This window comes from Oncorhynchus nerka, linkage group LG24, assembly GCF_034236695.1.
Source record: "Oncorhynchus nerka isolate Pitt River linkage group LG24, Oner_Uvic_2.0, whole genome shotgun sequence".
NCBI lineage: Eukaryota > Metazoa > Chordata > Actinopteri > Salmoniformes > Salmonidae > Oncorhynchus > Oncorhynchus nerka.
Window position 1 is genome coordinate 34,622,443 of NC_088419.1, and position 18,430 is coordinate 34,640,872.

Consider the following 18,430-nt stretch of genomic DNA (forward strand, 5'->3'; position numbering starts at 1 on the left):
ATGAACTATCTCACAGTATACAGTCATATGAACTGTCTCAGAGTGTACATGAAAACAGAGCTAAAACTACAATATGAAGCACTGTCTTGGAACTTAACAATGGTTACTCATATACAGTATGCAGAGCTATAGTACCAGTGGTTGTTAACCTTCTTCAGTACAAGAAAAGTACATGAGGATATTACTCTATTTCAGTGATTCTCAAACTCGGTCCTTGGGCCCCCCTCCCGGGTGAAGTTTTGGTTTTTGCCCTAGCACTACACAGCTGATTCAAATAACCAACTCAACATCGAGCTTTGATGATTTGAATCAGCTGTGTAGCGCTAGGGCAAAAACCAAAACGTTCACCCGGCGAGGTGTGATCTGTAGGGCCGAACCTCAAACTGTGCCAGATTCTTCAGATCATGTACAGACTAGGAGGAGGTCTAATACATGGTCCTCACACTGTTACCTGATGACTCCCATCGTTTCCCTCTATTCTCTCTCTCAGACTATTCTATTAGGGATACTATGGTGCATGTGCCTTTATGTGTCGTATCATGTGTTAGCCATTGTTGCGTGTCCTGTCTTTGGAATTCATTGATGATGCAGGCTGTGATATCCCAAGTCGGGATTAATGAAGTAATACTCTATACTCTACTCTCTCTCTCTCCCTCACTCTCTCTCACTCCCTCTCTATTCCTTCTCTTCTATTCTCTCTCTCTCTCACTCCCTCTCTATTCCTTCTCTTCTATTCTCTCTCTCTCTCTCCCTCACTCTCTCTCACTCCCTCTCTATTCCTTCTCTTCTATTCTCTCTCTCTCTCACTCCCTCTCTATTCCTTCTCTTCTATTCTCTCTCTCTCTCTCTCTCTCTCTCTCTCTCTCTCTCACTCCATCTCTATTCCTTCTCTTCTATTCTCTCTCTCTCTCTCTCTCTCTCCATCTCTATTCCTTCTCTTCTATTCTCTCTCTCTCTCTCTCTCTCTCTCACTCCCTCTCTATTCCTTCTCTTCTATTCTCTCTCTCTCACTCCCTCTCTATTCCTTCTCTTCTATTCTCTCTCTCTCTCTCTCTCTCTCTCTCTCTCTCTCTCTCACTCCCTCTCTATTCCTTTTCTTCTATTCTCTCGCTCTCTCTCTCAATTCAATTCAATTCAATTCAAGGGCTTTATTGGCATGGAAAACATGTGTTAACATTGCCAAAGCAAGTGAGGTAGACAACATACAAATTGAATATATAAAGTGAAAAACAACAAAAATGTACAGTAAACATTACACATACAGAAGTTTCAAAACAGTAAAGACATTACAAATGTCATATTATATATATATATATACAGTGTTTTAACAATGTACAAATGGTTAAATGACACAAGATAAAATAAATAAGCTTAAATATGGGTTGTATTTACAATGGTGTTTGTTCTTCACTGGTTGCCCTTTTCTCGTGGCAACAGGTCACAAATCTTGCTGCTGTGATGGCACACTGTGGAATTTCACCCAGTAGATATGGGAGTTTTTCAAAATTGGATTTGTTTTCGAATTCTTTGTGGATCTGTGTAATCTGAGGGAAATATGTCTCTCTAATATGGTCATACATTGGGTAGGAGGTTAGGAAGTTCTCTCTCTCTCTCTCTCTCTCTCTCTCTCTCTCTCGATCTCTCTCTCACTCTCTCTATCTCTCTCTCTCTATTCCTTCTCTTCTATTCTCTCTCTCTCTCACTCCCTCTCTATTCCTTCTCTTCTATTCTCTCTCTCTCTCTCTCTCTCTCTCTCTCTCTCTCTCTCTCTCTCTCTATTCCCCCTCTTTATTCAATTCAAGGGGCTTTATTGGCATGGGAAACATGTATTAACATTGCCAAAGCAAGTGAGGTAGATAATATACAAAAGTGAAATAAACTATAAAGATTTACAGTAAACATTACACATACAGAAGTTTCAAAACAATAAAGACATTACAAATGTAATATTATATATATATATATATATACAGTGTTGTAACAATGTACAAATGGTTAAAGTACCCAAGGGAAAATAAATAAGCATAAATATGGGTTGTTTTACAATGGTGTTTGTTCTTCACTGGTTGCCCTTTTCTTGTGGCAACAGGTGACAAATCGTGCTGCTGTGATGGCACACTGTGGAATTTCACCCAGTAGATATGGGAGTTTATCCAAATTGGGTTTGTTTTCAAATTCTTTGTTGATCTGTGTAATCTGAGGGAAATATGTGTCTCTAATATGGTCACATTGGGTAGGAGGTTAGGAAGTGCAGCTCAGTTTCCACCTCATTTTCTGGGCAGTGTGCACATAGCCTGTCTTCTCTTGAGAGCCATGTCTGCCTACGGCGGCCTTTCTCAATAGCAAGGCTATGCTCACTGAGTCTGTACATAGTCAAAGATTTCCTTAAGTTTGGGTTAGTCACTGTGGTCAGGTATTCTGCCATGGTGTACTCTCTGTTTAGGGACAAATAGCATTCTAGTTTGCTCTGTGTTTTTGTTACTTCTTTCCAATGTGTCAAGTAATTATCTTTTTGTTTTCTCATGATTTGGTTGGGTCTAATTGTGCTGCTGTCCTGGGGCTCTGTGGGGTGTGTTTGTGTTTGTAAACAGAGCACCAGAACCAGCTTGCTTAGGGGACTCTTCTCCAGGTTCATCACTCTGTAGGTGATGGCTTTGTTATGGAAGGTTTGGGAATCGCCTCCTTTTAGGTGGTTGTAGAATTTAACGGATGTTTTCTGGATTTGGATAATTAGTGGGTATTGGCCTAATTCTGCTCTGCATGCATTATTTGGTCTCAATTTGGTGTTTGTCCCATTTTGTGAAATCTTGGTTGGTGAGCGGACCCCAGACCTCACAACCATAAAGGGCAATGGGCTCTTTGACTGATTCAAGTATTTTTAACCAGATCCTAATTGGTATGTTGAATTTTATGTTCCTTTTGATGGCATAGAAGGCCCTTCTTGCCTTGTCTCTCAGATCTTTCACAGCTTTGTGGAAGTTACCTGTGGCGCTGATGTTTAAGCCAAGGTATGTATAGTAGGGCAACAGTGTCTAGATGGAATTTGTATTTGTGGTCCTGGCGACTGGACCTTTTTTGGAACACCATTATTTTGGTCTTATAGAGATGTACTGTTATTCTCTCTTTCTCCCTATTACCCCCTCTTTATTCTCTCTCTCTCTCTCTCTCGCTCTCTCTCTCTCTGTTTTCTGTTTAAGAGAAGAGTTTGCTAGACAGCCACCCAGATAAACCATAAATATGTTGGAGGTGAAGGACTGAGAGTTGGAACAATGAATGAATACACTGATGGAGAGATGGGGAGGAAGGGCATGCTCTATTGCACTTCACTTGCAATTTCTCCCCTCTAGGTCTGGCCTACCATCTGCACGTTTGCCACTGTAGTGGTGGTGTGGCATGGCCTAAGTCTAAGTGGGTTTTAGACAACCGCACGCACACACACACATATATAAACACATAAATACAGCCTCAATTCCCAGTTTGATAGAAGAGCTATTTTGGAGTCAAGTTGGACCCAAACGGTGGTGTTAATCAAACTGTGCCTATATATAGGACGGGGTATCTCTGACTTATACCCTGATCTGTTAGGCCACAGTCCCAGAGTCCCCTTTTTTCTTGCTCTGCATTTGTTAACTTAAACTCGAGGAAGGTTCGTCGATTTTTTTTCTCCAATGCCGGCCTTTGTTCTTAGGTTGCAGTCTTATGTTTAATACATGAGGATTGGAAGACTTATCCGTTTTTGACTGCTGTGCCTGTTATTCCCAGGCAGTGTCTATATTTAAGAGCTACTATAGGCCAGATATGCACCCTGGGAGCTGAAGTCTTCGACCTCAGGTGGAAGTCTTTCTGAATACGATTAGAATTTAAAACCCTGAAATAGAACTTGGAGGAATTTGCCTTTACACCATTGGCAATGTGGTTCGGGGAGGATTTGGTTTTTGCAGCGTTTATCCGAAACAAGGTGCATTCAGTTTGGAGGAGACATTAGAAAAAGGTGTTGTTGTGTTCAAGTTTAACTCGGTGACCTCACCGTCCTTGGTGTGTAGTTATAGGCCAGTCCATTAAGCTTGCACCTTGTATTCATGAATCTCATTCATTCTCCAACCTTCTCTTTCTCTGCCTTTCTCTACCTCTCTCTCTCTCTCTCTCTCTCTCTCTCTCTCTTTCTACCCATTTCTCCCTCCATGTTTCCTTATCTGTGTTTTTGGAGGGGTTGGGATAATGCAGAGCACACATTTCCGTTGCATATTCATGTACATTGGACAATAAAGTAATCTTCCTCCATCTTCTTCTTCTCTCCCTCTGCAGCTGGTACCACCTATATCTTCGGTAAGGGCGGGGGTCTGATCACGTACACGTGGCCTAACAACGAGAGGCCCAGCACGCGTACCGACCGCCTGGCTGTGGGCTTCAGCACCACCATCAAGGACGGCATCCTGGTCCGCATCGACAGCGCGCCGCGACTCGGTGACTACATCATGCTACACATCGTAAGTCCAGTTTCAGTCTTGCCGTTGTCCCTACTGTTATCATGACATGGTGTCCCCAAGACAGGGCCACAGTACAGTACTGGAACTATATTATACTACACATCGTAAGTCGCCTTTTAGTCTACTGCTAGCCTGCATGGTGTCCCCAAGTCTTTTTCTCAAGGGCACCAGTGTAGTCTACACTGTGTCTCCTGTCTTACCCTGGACAGGGAGACTAAATCCAGCCCCACATTGTAAGGCCTCTTTAGTTCTATGGTTCTCAGTGTATTTACAGGGATTCCATACAGTAGCAGATACAGTCATTAGTTAAAGCGCTACACACCTGATTCTACTAATTCATGGCTTGATCAAGAGTTGATTATTTGAATCAGGTGTGTAGTGCTATAGGGCAACAATGGAACCTGTCCACCCCTTCGCGTCCCCAGGACCAGGACTAAGGAACACTGTTCTAAACAATGACCTGCAATGAGAATGGGGAGGTACTTAAGTTGAAGCAAATTGTAACGGGGGAGGGGGGCTATCCATAATAGATATCACAGTATGTTCCCCTCCCTTGTTTCTCCCTTGTTTTCTAACTTTATATGTCACACAATCCTCTCAGAACGACTTTCTCTCTAAACAACGCCGTGAATCTAAACTCTAAGGCATGAATAGTTGATAAGCCATGTCTATGTGATGCATGTGGAGAACACGATCACTGTGCCTGGAAACCCTGTGTGAATCAGCAACATTAATATGTTATGACGAGGACCGTGGGGGTCATGAAATTTTGTCAGCCGGTGATTGTCAAGCAAATAACTGCTGGTCTCATGATAATTGACCGTTAATTAACATAAACACATTTAGCATCTCCTGGCTTCCACGCATCGCCTACAAGCCACTGATGCAGACCTTTGGAACATCTACATTGTAAAAAGTTGAATAAATCACTGTAATATAGTCTACACTATCACAATGAATCCATTATTTATTTTAGACAGGTCTAAAGAAACATGATATGAAGAAAATGTAGTCTATTTCAGAAGAACAGAATAGCATACTCTGAGTTGTCCTCATGTTAGGCCCTGTTATGGCTATGCCATATGGCTGTGGGCTACACTATGCCATATGGCTGTGGGCTACACTATGCCATATGGCTGTGGGCTACACTATGCCATATGGCTGTAGGCTACACTCGTTAATTTAGCAGACCAGATTTGCTTAGAATTCTGTGACATTATTTTATATTATTTTATAGTATGAAGAATGCAATTGAACATAGGTGCATAGATGCAACAGATCAGAATGCTTAGCTTAAAATGTTGATAAACTATGAAGCTATTTCTTCACATTATAAGCGCAGCAATTTGCACATGGTAGTAGGTTATAAGTGTGTATGTTCCATTAGCAGGAAAACCCATTCTCAAAAGTGACCGCAAATGTGAGTATGCGTGTAATGCTTTTATTAGAACGATGCAAAAATGTGTATTGTGAAAATGATCTCCCCCAAACTCTAAACTCACTCGCTGCGTATGTGTGCCAGTTAGGTTCTACACCCATTGTAACGCGGATTAATCTGCTTAATTTAAAGAAGTTATTTTGCCACTTTTAGTTATGATACACACCTTATCAAAATATACAGTGCATTCGGAAAGTATTTAGACCCCTTGACTGTTTCCACATTTTATTACATTACAACCTTATTCTAAAATTGATTACATTTTTTAAAATCCCCATCAATCTACACACAATACCCCATAAGGACAAAGCATGTCAGAGCAAAAACCAAGCTCTGAGGTCGAAGGAATTATCTGTAGTGCCCCGAGACGGGATTATCTTGAGGCACAGATCTGGGGAAGGGTACTACATAATTTCTGCTGCATTTAAGGTCCCCAGGAATACAGTGGCCACCATCATTCTTAAATGGAAGAAGTTTGGAACCACCAAGACTCTTCCTAGGGCTGGCCACCCCGGCCAAACTGAGCAATCGGGGAGAAGGGCCTTGGTCAGGGAGGTGACCAAGAACCCGATGGTCACTCTGACAGAGCTTCAGAGTTCCTCTATGGAGATGGGAAAACCTTCCAGAAGGACAACCATCTCTGCAACACTCCACCAATCAGGCCTTTATGGTAGAGTGGTCAGATGGAAGGCACATGACAGCCTGCTTGGAGTTTGCCAAAAGCCACCTAAAGACTTTCAGACCATGAAACCAAGATTCAACTCTTTGGCCTGATATGCCAAGCGTCACGCCTGGAGGAAACCTGGCACCATCCCTACGGTGAAGCATGGTGGCGGCATCAATTTTAGAAGAAGGATGTAAACTAACAACATTTTGAAGAAGTCAAGGGGTCTGTACACTTTACAAATGCACTGTTATAGGTCTATGGGCTAGGCTACATGAGATGTGCAACTATGATTTGAAAAAGTCAATCAAAAGCATGCGTTGTTTCTTGCCTTAAGATGGACAACATTACGTGATAATATATCATTCACACGTGATCGGCTAATATTGTCACCCATCACACTATTTTTGATTGAATCTCGTCTTTACATATACTAAATAATATATGTATGAAATTTGTTTTGATTTAGAATGGACCATATTATCACCAACTGTATTTAAACAGAGGCCCTGGAAAATACATGCATGTAATACATAATGTAGGCACTTAAATAGCAAATGGAGGACACTTTTCCCATGGTTCATTTTCATGCCAGGCAGGTAGGCTGTACTCCTGTTGTAAAGAGAAGCAATGTGCTTAATATTAGGAAAGTTGAAAAATAAATAGAGTAGGCCTAGCCTATAGAAAGCTGATGGGCTCCTCCTCTTCTCGTGCAATTGCACAGCCTATAGAAATGTTGCGCAATATGAGCTCACGGGCTCTCATGAAGTGTTTGATTAGATTTTAAATTACATTTGCTTTGATTTCAGACTGATTAGCGTGACAATAGTGCTGAGAGTGCTGAGTACCAGGCAGAGTACCAGGCAGTGCTGAGTACCAGGCAGTTAGCAAGTTTGGTAGGATACTAATGACCATCAGCAGCATCAGAGTTTGGAGAAGCCTAATTACCATGACAAAGCAGTCACTTGGAATTTGACTGCCATCATGAGTCGTGACCGCCGGTGTGGCGGTAATATGTTCACCGGAACAGACCTATTCAATATCCCTTGTTTTTGTTGTTGTGGTTGACTTATTGACATAATAGTCAACAAAGATGGCCACCGACTATAGCGATGCCAAACGTATTTATTGGAAAAGTGCCGTGTGCTGATGGGGTGTGAAAGTAGGGATGTTGAGGAGAGAGTCAGAGAAGTATGAAGAGCAGAGAGGGATACAATTACACCAACAGATTGAGAGTCTTTCTCTCCTCAAAGACTCCCCTCGTCTCTGGAGTGTGTTGCAATGTGCTGCTGGATGTACACTGCTCCAACCTCACCATCTGGTCACACAACATGAAGGCCAAGTAGTGTTTTTATATAGCTGCTTTACAGTCTAGAGGAATGTCTGTGTGCAGGGGTGGGTGTGTGTCTGTGTGTCTGTGTGTCTGTGTGTCTGTGTGTCTGTGTGTCTGTGTGTTCGTGTGTTCGTGTGTGTGTGTGTGTGTGTGTGTGTGTGTGTGTGTGTGTGTGTGTGTGTGTGTGTGTGTGTGTGTGTGTGTGTGTGTGTGTGTGTGTGTGTCCATTAGTGTGTGAGGGAAAGAGATAGGAAAATGCCGCTCCTCATTTTAACTGGCTTCGTAATTGCAGAAACCTCGATAGGAAGGAAATCAAATGCATTTTTAATCCTATTCTTTCTATCTCAGAGCTGAGCGGCACTTTCCAGCCAAGCTTCATATCAGTTGTAATTCGTCTCCAACTCGTTAGAAATACATTTCTTCATTCCCGTAGTCTCACAAAGCAAAAGGCTAATTCATTTATCATTAGAAAACCATGTATAGTCACAGTACATGCTCAAGTTTAACACTGGTCAATACTTACAGGTATATTTCTGGTCGTTGTTTTAAAATACTGTTTATTCTCCATAACCTTATTCTACGTTAACATTAGAGCCGCCAGTGACATCTTTTAGAATTTCAACATCACATATTTAGCTCCTCAACCGTAGCCCTTAGATAAAGACTAATGGACAGTCGAAGACCTCCGCTACACAATACCGCCGATGAACAGAACATCATCGAGCCCAGTTCAAATCTATTACAGTGCAGATAATGATTCAAAGTGACAGATGTCAACCCATCCTGTGTTGTTACCCCCTGAATCAGACAGAAACGGTTAAAAGGATTACATAGCGACTACACTGAAGACTTGTCTAACCAAAGGTCTTATCACAGACATTCATCCCCTCAGGGATCACTTAGCCTTTAGGATCATTAGCAACTGGATGTGTTAGGATTAGCTAGCTACCGTTGCTAAGACGTCGCTGAAATGGCTTACAGGGACTGCTCTTTGGAACTGATAGGTTTCTAATGAGACAGAAGAATGGAATTGGAGAAGTATGGAGAACCGAGAACTGGCGTCATCTGGTTTTTAAGTCATTCAAACTATTCATTGCATCGTTGATTTCTGTAAACCCTCTATTCTTTAAAGCATCTCTTAGTATTATGCCTTCATATGATGCAAAAACATATGAAAAGTATGACTAGTGGGTACCATAGAAATAAAAAATAAATATCCCGTTCAGGTCATTCTAGTCATTCTATTTCTATGGTTTTGTACTAGCAACTAGGGCTGTTACGGTGACTGTATTCAATTCAAATCAAATCAAATCAAATTACATTTTTATTTGTCACATACACATGGTTAGCAGATGTTAGTGCGAGTGTAGCGAAATGCTTGTGCTTCTAGTTCCGACAATGCAGTAATAACCAACAAGTAATCTAGCTAACAATTCCAAAACTACTACCTTATAGACACAACTGTAAGGGGATAAAGAATATGTACATAAAGATATATGAATGAGTGATGGTACAGAGCGGCATAGGCAAGATACAGTAGATGGTATTGAGTGCAGTATATACATATGAGATGAGTATTTAAACAAAGTGGCATAGTTAAAGTGGCTAGTGATACATGTATTACATAAGGATGCAGTAGATGATATAGAGTACAGTATATACATATACATATGAGGTGAATAATGTAGGGTATGTAAACATTATATTAGGTAGCATTGTTTAAAGTGGCTAGTGATATATTTTACATCATTTCCCATCAATTCCCATTATTAAAGTGGCTGGAGTTGAGTCAGTGTGTTTGCAGCAGCCACTCCATGTTAGTGGTGGCTGTTTAACAGTCTGATGGCCTTGAGATAGAAGCTGTTTTTCAGTCTCTCGGTCCCAGCTTTGATGCACCTGTACTGACCTCACCTTCTGGATGATAGCGGGGTGAACAGGCAGTGGCTCGGGTGGTTGCTGTCCTTGATTATCTTTATAGCCTTCCTGTGACATCGGGTGGTGTAGGTGTCCTGGAGGGCAGGTAGTTTGCCCCCGGTGATGCGTTGTGCAGACCTCACTACCCTCTGGAGAGCCTTACGGTTGTGGGCGGAGCAGTTGCCGTACCAGGCATGATACAGCCCGACAGGATGCTCTCGATTGTGCATCTGTAGAAGTTTGTGAGTGCTTTTGGTGACAAGCCGAATTTCTTCAGCCTCCTGAGGTTGAAGAGGCGCTGCTGCGCCTTCTTCACGATGCTGTCTGTGTGGGTGGACCAATTCAGTTTGTCTGTGATGTGTACGCCGAGGAACTTAAAACTTACTACCCTCTCCACTACTGTTTCATCGATGTGGATAGGGGGGTGTTCCCTCTGCTGTTTCCTGAAGTCCACAATCATCTCCTTAGTTTTGTTGACGTTGAGTGTTGAGGTTATTTTCCTGACACCACACTCCGAGGGCCCTCACCTCCTCCCTGTAGGCCGTCTCGTCGTTGTTGGTAATCAAGCCTACCACTGTTGTGTCGTCAAACTTGATTATTGAGTTGGAGGCATGCGTGGCCACGCAGTCGTGGGTGAACAGGGAGTACAGGAGAGGGCTCAGAACGCACCCTTGTGGGGCCCCAGTGTTGAGGATCAGCGGGGTGGAGATGTTGTTGCCTACCCTCACCACCTGGGGGCGGCCCGTCAGGAAGTCCAGTACCCAGTTGCACAGGGCGGGGTCGAGACCCAGGGTCTCGAGCTTGATGACGAGCTTGGAGGGCACTATGGTGTTAAATGCCGAGCTGTAGTCGATGAACAGCATTCTCACATAGGTATTCCTCTTGTCCAGATGGGTTAGGGCAGTGTGCAGTGTGGTTGAGATTGCATCGTCTGTGGACCTATTTGGGCGGTAAGCAAATTGGAGTGGGTCTAGGGTGTCAGGTAGGGTGGAGGTGATATGGTCCTTGACTAGTCTCTCAAAGCACTTCATGATGACGGAAGTGAGTGCTACGGGGTGGTAGTCGTATTACCACCACACCGGCGGTCACGAGTCATGACCACAGTCACGGTAAATAGGCTTCTTCAAGCTCTGATGCTGCTGATAGTCATTAGTGGCCTACCAAATGTGCTAACTGCCTGGTACTCAAAACTACTGCCCCTCTAATCACTTTGACATCAATGCAAATGTAATCGGAAAAAAACAAAATCAAACACTTCATGAGAGCCCCTGAGCTCATGTTGTGCAACATTTCTATAGGCTATGCAATTGCATGAGAAAACAGCTTTCTATAGGCTGGGTCTACTATAATTATTTTCCAACTTTCCTAATATTAAACACATTGCTTGGCTTTTCAACAGGTGTATAGCCTACCTGGCTGGCATGAAAATGAACCATGGGAAAAACGTCCTCCATTCGCTATTTAAGTGAAGTTCATGTGACATGTAATTTTTTTTTACCTGCCCCTGTTCCGAGACAGGTGCGTGATAATGGTCCATTCTAAATCCAAACTAATTTCACACATATATTATTTAGTATATGTAAAGATGAGACTAAATTAAGAATAGTCTGATTGGTAACAATATTAGCCTATCACTTGTGAATGATGCCCAGTGTGTTGCAGTATAAGGCAAGAAACAGAGTATGCCTTTTTTTGCAACTTTTTCAAATCATAGTCCCACACGTCATGTAGCCTAGCCCATAGACCTATATGTTTTAATAAGGTTAGTATCACACCTCACGTGGCCTAGCCCATAGACCTATATGTTTTAATAAGGTTAGTATCACACCTCATGTAGCCTAGCCCATAGACCTGTATGTTTTAATAAGGTTAGTATCACACCTCATGTAGCCTAGCCCATAGACCTATATGTTTTAATAAGGTTTGTATCACACCTCATGTAGCCTAGCCCATAGACCTATATGTTTTAATAAGGTTAGTATCACACCTCATGTAGCCTAGCCCATAGACCTATATGTTTTAATAAGGTTTGTATCACACCTCATGTAGCCTAGCCCATAGACCTATATGTTTTAATAAGGTTAGTATCACACCTCATGTAGCCTAGCCCATAGACCTATATGTTTTAATAAGGTTAGTATCACACCTCATGTAGCCTAGCCCATAGACCTATATGTTTTAATAAGGTTAGTATCACACCTCATGTAGCCTAGCCCATAGACCTATATGTTTTAATAAGGTTAGTATCACACCTCATGTAGCCTAGCCCATAGACCTATATGTTTTAATAAGGTTAGTATCACACCTCATGTAGCCTAGCCCATAGACCTATATGTTTTAATAAGGTTAGTATCACACCTCATGTAGCCTAGCCCATAGACCTAGACCTATGTTTTAATAAGGTTAGTATCACACCTCATGTAGCCTAGCCCATAGACCTATATGTTTTAATAAGGTTTGTATCACACCTCATGTAGCCTAGCCCATAGACCTATATGTTTTAATAAGGTTAGTATCACACCTCATGTAGCCTAGCCCATAGACCTATATGTTTTAATAAGGTTTGTATCACACCTCATGTAGCCTAGCCCATAGACCTATATGTTTTAATAAGGTTTGTATCACACCTCATGTAGCCTAGCCCATAGACCTATATGTTTTAATAAGGTTTGTATCACACCTCATGTAGCCTAGCCCATAGACCTATATGTTGACAAGGTTTTTGTATTACAACTAAAGTGACCAAATAACTTCTTAAAATGAAGAACATTAAGCTGCTTTAGAGACCGGTGTAGAGCCTAACTGGCATACATACGCAGCGCGTGAGTGTCAAGTTTGGGGAAGAACATTTTCACCATAAAAATGCACCTTTATAATAAAGCATCACATGCATAATCGCATTTGCGGTCACTTTTGAGAATGGAACATTCACACTTATAGCCTACTGCCGTGTGTGCATTGCTGCCCTTATAGTGTGAAGAAATAGCCTAATGGTTTATCAACATTTTAAGGTAAACTATCCGATCAGTTGCATCAGCCTCATTGATCCTCAGCCTCGAAAAGGGGTTTTGATGCTAGTGGTTGTATTCATTTGGGATATATTGCATCCCACAACTGGCACAGACTATGTTTGGAATATACAGTACATTTCTCACACAGAATAGAATAGGTCAACTTTTGTACTATGGGGGAATGTAGATTGACACAGGCCAGTGTTTTTGCTGTTGGTTAGGCCTACTCATCTTATTGGCTGACGAAAAGTCAATGTGGACAGTTCTTCTATATGCACCTCTGAATTGGATAAGAAGGATGCTTGCAGTTGCATTCCCGATGTGTCTGTCTACTACGGAGCTGAGATGCCTGTGAGAAGGACCCGATCACATTTACATTACATTTAAGTAATTTAGCAGACGCTCTTATCCAGAGCGACTTACAAATTGGTGCTTTCACCTTATGACATCCAGTGGAACAGCCACTTTAAAATAGTGCATCTAGGTCTTTTAAGGGGGGAGAAGGATTACTTTATCCTATCCTAGGTATTCCTTAAAGAGGTGGGGTTTCAGGTGTCTCCGGAAGGTGGTGATTGACTCCGCTGTCCTGGCGTCGTGAGGGAGTTTGTTCCACCATTGGGGGGCCAGAGCAGCGAACAGTTTTGACTGGGCTGAGCGGGAACTGTACTTCCTCAGTGGTAGGGAGGCGAGCAGGCCAGAGGTGGATGAACGCAGTGCCCTTGTTTGGGTGTAGGGCCTGATCAGAGCCTGGAGGTACTGAGGTGCCGTTCCCCTCACAGCTCCGTAGGCAAGCACCATGGTCTTGTAGCGGATGCGAGCTTCAACTGGAAGCCAGTGGAGAGAGCGGAGGAGCGGGGTGACGTGAGAGAACTTGGGAAGGTTGAACACCAGACGGGCTGCGGCGTTCTGGATGAGTTGTAGGGGTTTAATGGCACAGGCAGGGAGCCCAGCCAACAGCGAGTTGCAGTAATCCAGACGGGAGATGACAAGTGCCTGGATTAGGACCTGCGCCGCTTCCTGTGTGAGGCAGGGTCGTACTCTGCGGATGTTGTAGAGCATGAACCTACAGGAACGGGCCACCGCCTTGATGTTATTTGAGAACGACAGGGTGTTGTCCAGGATCACGCCAAGGTTCTTAGCGCTCTGGGACGAGGACACAATGGAGTTGTCAACCGTGATGGCGAGATCATGGAACGGGCAGTCCTTCCCGGGAGGAAGAGCAGCTCCGTCTTGCCGAGGTTCAGCTTGAGGTGATGATCCGTCATCCACACTGATATGTCTGCCAGACATGCAGAGATGCGATTCGCCACCTGGTCGTCAGAAGGGGGAAAGGAGAAGATTAATTGTGTGTCGTCTGCATAGCAATGATAGGAGAGACCATGTGAGGTTATGACAGAGCCAAGTGACTTGGTGTATAGCGAGAATAGGAGAGGGCCTAGAACAGAGCCCTGGGGGACACCAGTGGTGAGAGCACGTGGTGAGGAGACGGATTCTCGCCACGCCACCTGGTAGGAGCGACCTGTCAGGTAGGACGCAATCCAAGCGTGGGCCGCGCCGGAGATGCCCAACTCGGAGAGGGTGGAGAGGAGGATCTGATGGTTCACAGTATCGAAGGCAGCCGATAGGTCTAGAAGGATGAGAGCAGAGGAGAGAGAGTTAGCTTTAGCAGTGCGGAGCGCCTCCGTGATACAGAGAAGAGCAGTCTCAGTTGAATGACTAGTCTTGAAACCTGACTGATTTGGATCAAGAAGGTCATTCTGAGAGAGATAGCGGGAGAGCTGGCCAAGGACGGCACGTTCAAGAGTTTTGGAGAGAAAAGAAAGAAGGGATACTGGTCTGTAGTTGTTGACATCGGAGGGATTGAGTGTAGGTTTTTCAGAAGGGGTGCAACTCTCGCTCTCTTGAAGACGGGAGGGACGTAGCCAGCGGTCAGGGATGAGTTGATGAGCGAGGTGAGGTAAGGGAGAAGGTCACCGGAGATGGTCTGGAGAAGAGAGGAGGATAGGGTCAAGCGGGCAGGTTGTTGGGCGGCCGGCCGTCACAAGACGCGAGATGTCATCTGGAGAGAGAGGGGAGAAAGAGGTCAGAGCACAGGGTAGGGCAGTGTGAGCAGAACCAGCGGTGTCGTTTGACTTAGCAAACGAGGATCGGATGTCGTCGACCTTCTTTTCAAAATGGTTGACGAAGTCATCTGCAGAGAGGGAGGAGGGGGGGAGGGGAGGAGGATTCAAGAGGGAGGAGAAGGTGGCAAAGAGCTTCCTAGGGTTAGAGGCAGATGCTTGGAATTTAGAGTGGTAGAAAGTGGCTTTAGCAGCAGAGACAGAGGAGGAAAATGTAGAGAGGAGGGAGTGAAAGGATGCCAGGTCCGCAGGGAGGCGAGTTTTCCTCCATTTCCGCTCGGCTGCCCGGAGCCCTGTTCTGTGAGCTCGCAATGAGTCGTCGAGCCACGGAGCGGGAGGGGAGGACCGAGCCGGCCTGGAGGATAGGGGACATAGAGAGTCAAAGGATGCAGAAAGGGAGGAGAGGAGGGTTGAGGAGGCAGAATCAGGAGATAGGTTGGAGAAGGTTTGAGCAGAGGGAAGAGATGATAGGATGGAAGAGGAGAGAGTAGCGGGGGAGAGAGAGCGAAGGTTGGGACGGCGCGATACCATCCGAGTAGGGGCAGTGTGGGAAGTGTTGGATGAGAGCGAGAGGGAAAAGGATACAAGGTAGTGGTCGGAGACTTGGAGGGGAGTTGCAATGAGGTTAGTGGAGGAACAGCATCTAGTAAAGATGAGGTCACGTGACAGGTATTGGCTAATAAGAAGAGAGAGCCATGTGAGTGAGAGGTGCTTCGGAGCAAGGCGATGGCAGCCGGGAGAAGGGAATTATAATTATTACATTTAGCCAAAGGGAACAATGGACACTTTGGCCACAAAAGGCATGGATTTTCTTAGGGGGCATTATGGCCACATAAGGGGGATGCCGCTGGGAAATTTGATGCCTGGTGACAATATTATCAAGTGCTTGTCAAATTGTGAATGAGAGACTGATGAAGTGTGTGTAGCCTGCACAAGAAACAAATCGGAGCTCATGCCTTTCATGCAACTTTTTTCAAATCATCATTAGTCACATCATGCAGCGTTAGAATGAATTAAAAATCCAAACATATGGCCAAACGTTTGTATCACAACTAAAGTGACATAAATAAGTCTAAATGAAGCATTTAGGAGGACCTGTTTCTTTGTGAACCCCTCAACACAGAATAGAAACACCTGCTCAATCCGTCGGAAATCGTTTAGAGAAAATATCCTTTCTATTTTATTCAGCTATGTTCAATTGTATTCTTCATACTATAAGATAATATAAAATAAAAGCACGGCAATCTAAGCAAATCTTGTCTGCTAAATGTTGTCTTCTGAAATAGACTACATTTTCTTCATATCGTGTTTCTTTAGACCTGTCTAAAATAAATAATGGATTCATTGTGATAGTGTAGACTATATTACAGTGATTTATTATCATTTTTAAATGCAGATGTTAGAAAGGTCTGCATCAGTGGCTTGTAGGTGATGCGTGGAAGCCAGGAGATGCTAAATGTGTTTCTGTTAATTAACGGTCAATTATCATGAGACCAGCAGTTATGTGCTTGACAATCACCGGCTGACAAAGTTCATGACCACCACTGCCCTACTAGCAACCACTGATGCTATGGTATATTTTATGCTGGATTATTTGGTGCCTTTAACAGCAATGAAAGGTTATTACGATGAAAGTAAAGCTGCAGAGGCATTATCTACTTTTAAAAACTGGGCTCTCTCTATCTCTCTAATTTCTCTCACTCCCTATCTCTCTCCATCTTTCTAAACTCTGTCACACCGTTACTTACCATCTCTCTCTATCGCTATCTCCCTGTATCTCTATCTCCATCTCTCTCCATCGCTTTCCAACTCGCTCTTTCTCTCTCTCTATCCCTCTCTCTCTCTCTCCATCTTTGAACAACTAGCTCAAGGCTTGTGTTGGTAATCATGGAACTGAAACTGTGCTACTCGCCTCCTAATACAATGCAGTGTTTGTTTTTTGGACGTGAAGGGCGATTTAGAGTATTGCTGAATGGCTGGCTTGAGGACACTCCAAACAATTACCTCAATATAGACTAGAGCAATTTTTCTTTTTTTCCCTTTTTCCTTGCCTTTATGCCAGTTCTCAAATTGGTCTAGACTGTTTAAGGACTACTTATGCAAAGTATGAAACAGAAAAACACTGAGCTTTTCTATAGTCATATAGACTCCATCCAAGAAGCTTACTGATTAGCCATTTATTTCTAATATCACTCTTGTTTTATAACAACAGAACCTCATTTAAAGCTATTTTTTAAAAGCTATGACATCAAAAGCAACTGAATCATAGGTAAGACAAAATATCCATACCAACGGAAAATATGGTCACAAAATGGATGCCTGGGCTCTCCTGACTCGTGGCACAGTCACTGTGTCTGCTGTGTGGTGGTGTATTGTGTTGTATGAGACTTCAGCTCTGTACCGTAGGTCCCAGCTCCTCTTAAATCCACAACAAAACTCCTGGCCCAGGAGGCTGATGTGTTGGTCGTGACTCACACAGTCTCATGCCAGGGAATGTACATAGCTGCAGGTGAAGCTTATCCAGGACATGCCACACAGAGAGAGGGGTGGAGAGAGAAAAAGAGAGAGAGAGAGAGAGAGGGGAGAGAGAGAGAAGGAGGGGTGAGAGAGCGAGAAAGTGAGAAAGCTGGAGAGAGAAAGAGGGGGGAAATATACCTTAGCACAAAATCCTTTTAGACATAGTCTAAAAAAAAAGTATCTGTTTATAAAAGGGAAATAGTATTTCTGTGCAAATACATTCTGTATTATAACCTTAGGACCAAATCTATTTGCCCTTGTGCTGTCCGACACTGTCTCTCTACTGACTGCATCAAAAGACACGTCCCTCATCACATCTCTGAGACATCTGATGAGAAAGGGTGATTGAGAGGTGGTCTGAACACACTCCTTTACTCTCCCCGCCTACTCTTCAACTACTCTCCTCTCTCCTCCTCTCCTCCCAGAGATCTCTGACACTTCACATCCTGTATGTCTCTCTACTACCCAGCCTGCAATCGGATCCAGCATACATTACCAAGCAATCAGACAGGATTTCTAATGTTGCAATGCCACAATGAATTCCATTACCCGCTTGAGCCTCCTCACTTTAATTCAGATGGGGGAAAAAAGGTACATTCCAGACAAGAGTACACAGTGAATGTGTCCCAAATGACACCCTGTTCCCTACATTGTGCGCTACTTTTGATCAGAGGCCTGTGTAGGGAATAGGGTGCCATTTGGGATGCGGTCAGAGAGACCTACAGGGTGAGATGAGACGCGTGTGGGGCAGGCTGCAAGGGTGGGTAAATATTATATTGCATTCCAGACCACACTGAGTCCATTTTCTCTTTGACAGGCTGTGGAGATGAGAGGGTGTGTGTGGATTGTGTGCTTGTGTGCGTGTGTGTGTATGCGTGTGTGTGTAGGTCTTTAATTTTTAGAATCCACTGTGATTTTTTATTCGCCAAGCAGGGACTGAGATATA

General features: G+C 43.7%; 1 protein-coding gene across 5 annotated transcripts in view; it reads left to right on the forward strand.

The window, feature by feature from the left end:
- The window catches only part of LOC115107493 (neurexin-3b-like), a 357,997-nt gene that overhangs the window by 226,915 nt on the left and 112,652 nt on the right, over window positions 1–18,430 (forward strand). For all 5 annotated transcript variants that reach the window (XR_010460882.1, XM_065008838.1, XM_065008839.1 and 2 more), the window contains exon 14: window positions 4,306–4,487. Coding sequence is in view for 4 of the 5 variants with exons in the window: in XM_065008838.1 (XP_064864910.1) it covers window positions 4,306–4,487 (182 nt within the window). In the remaining variant the exon portion in view is untranslated. The remainder of the gene's footprint in view (window positions 1–4,305; window positions 4,488–18,430) is intronic.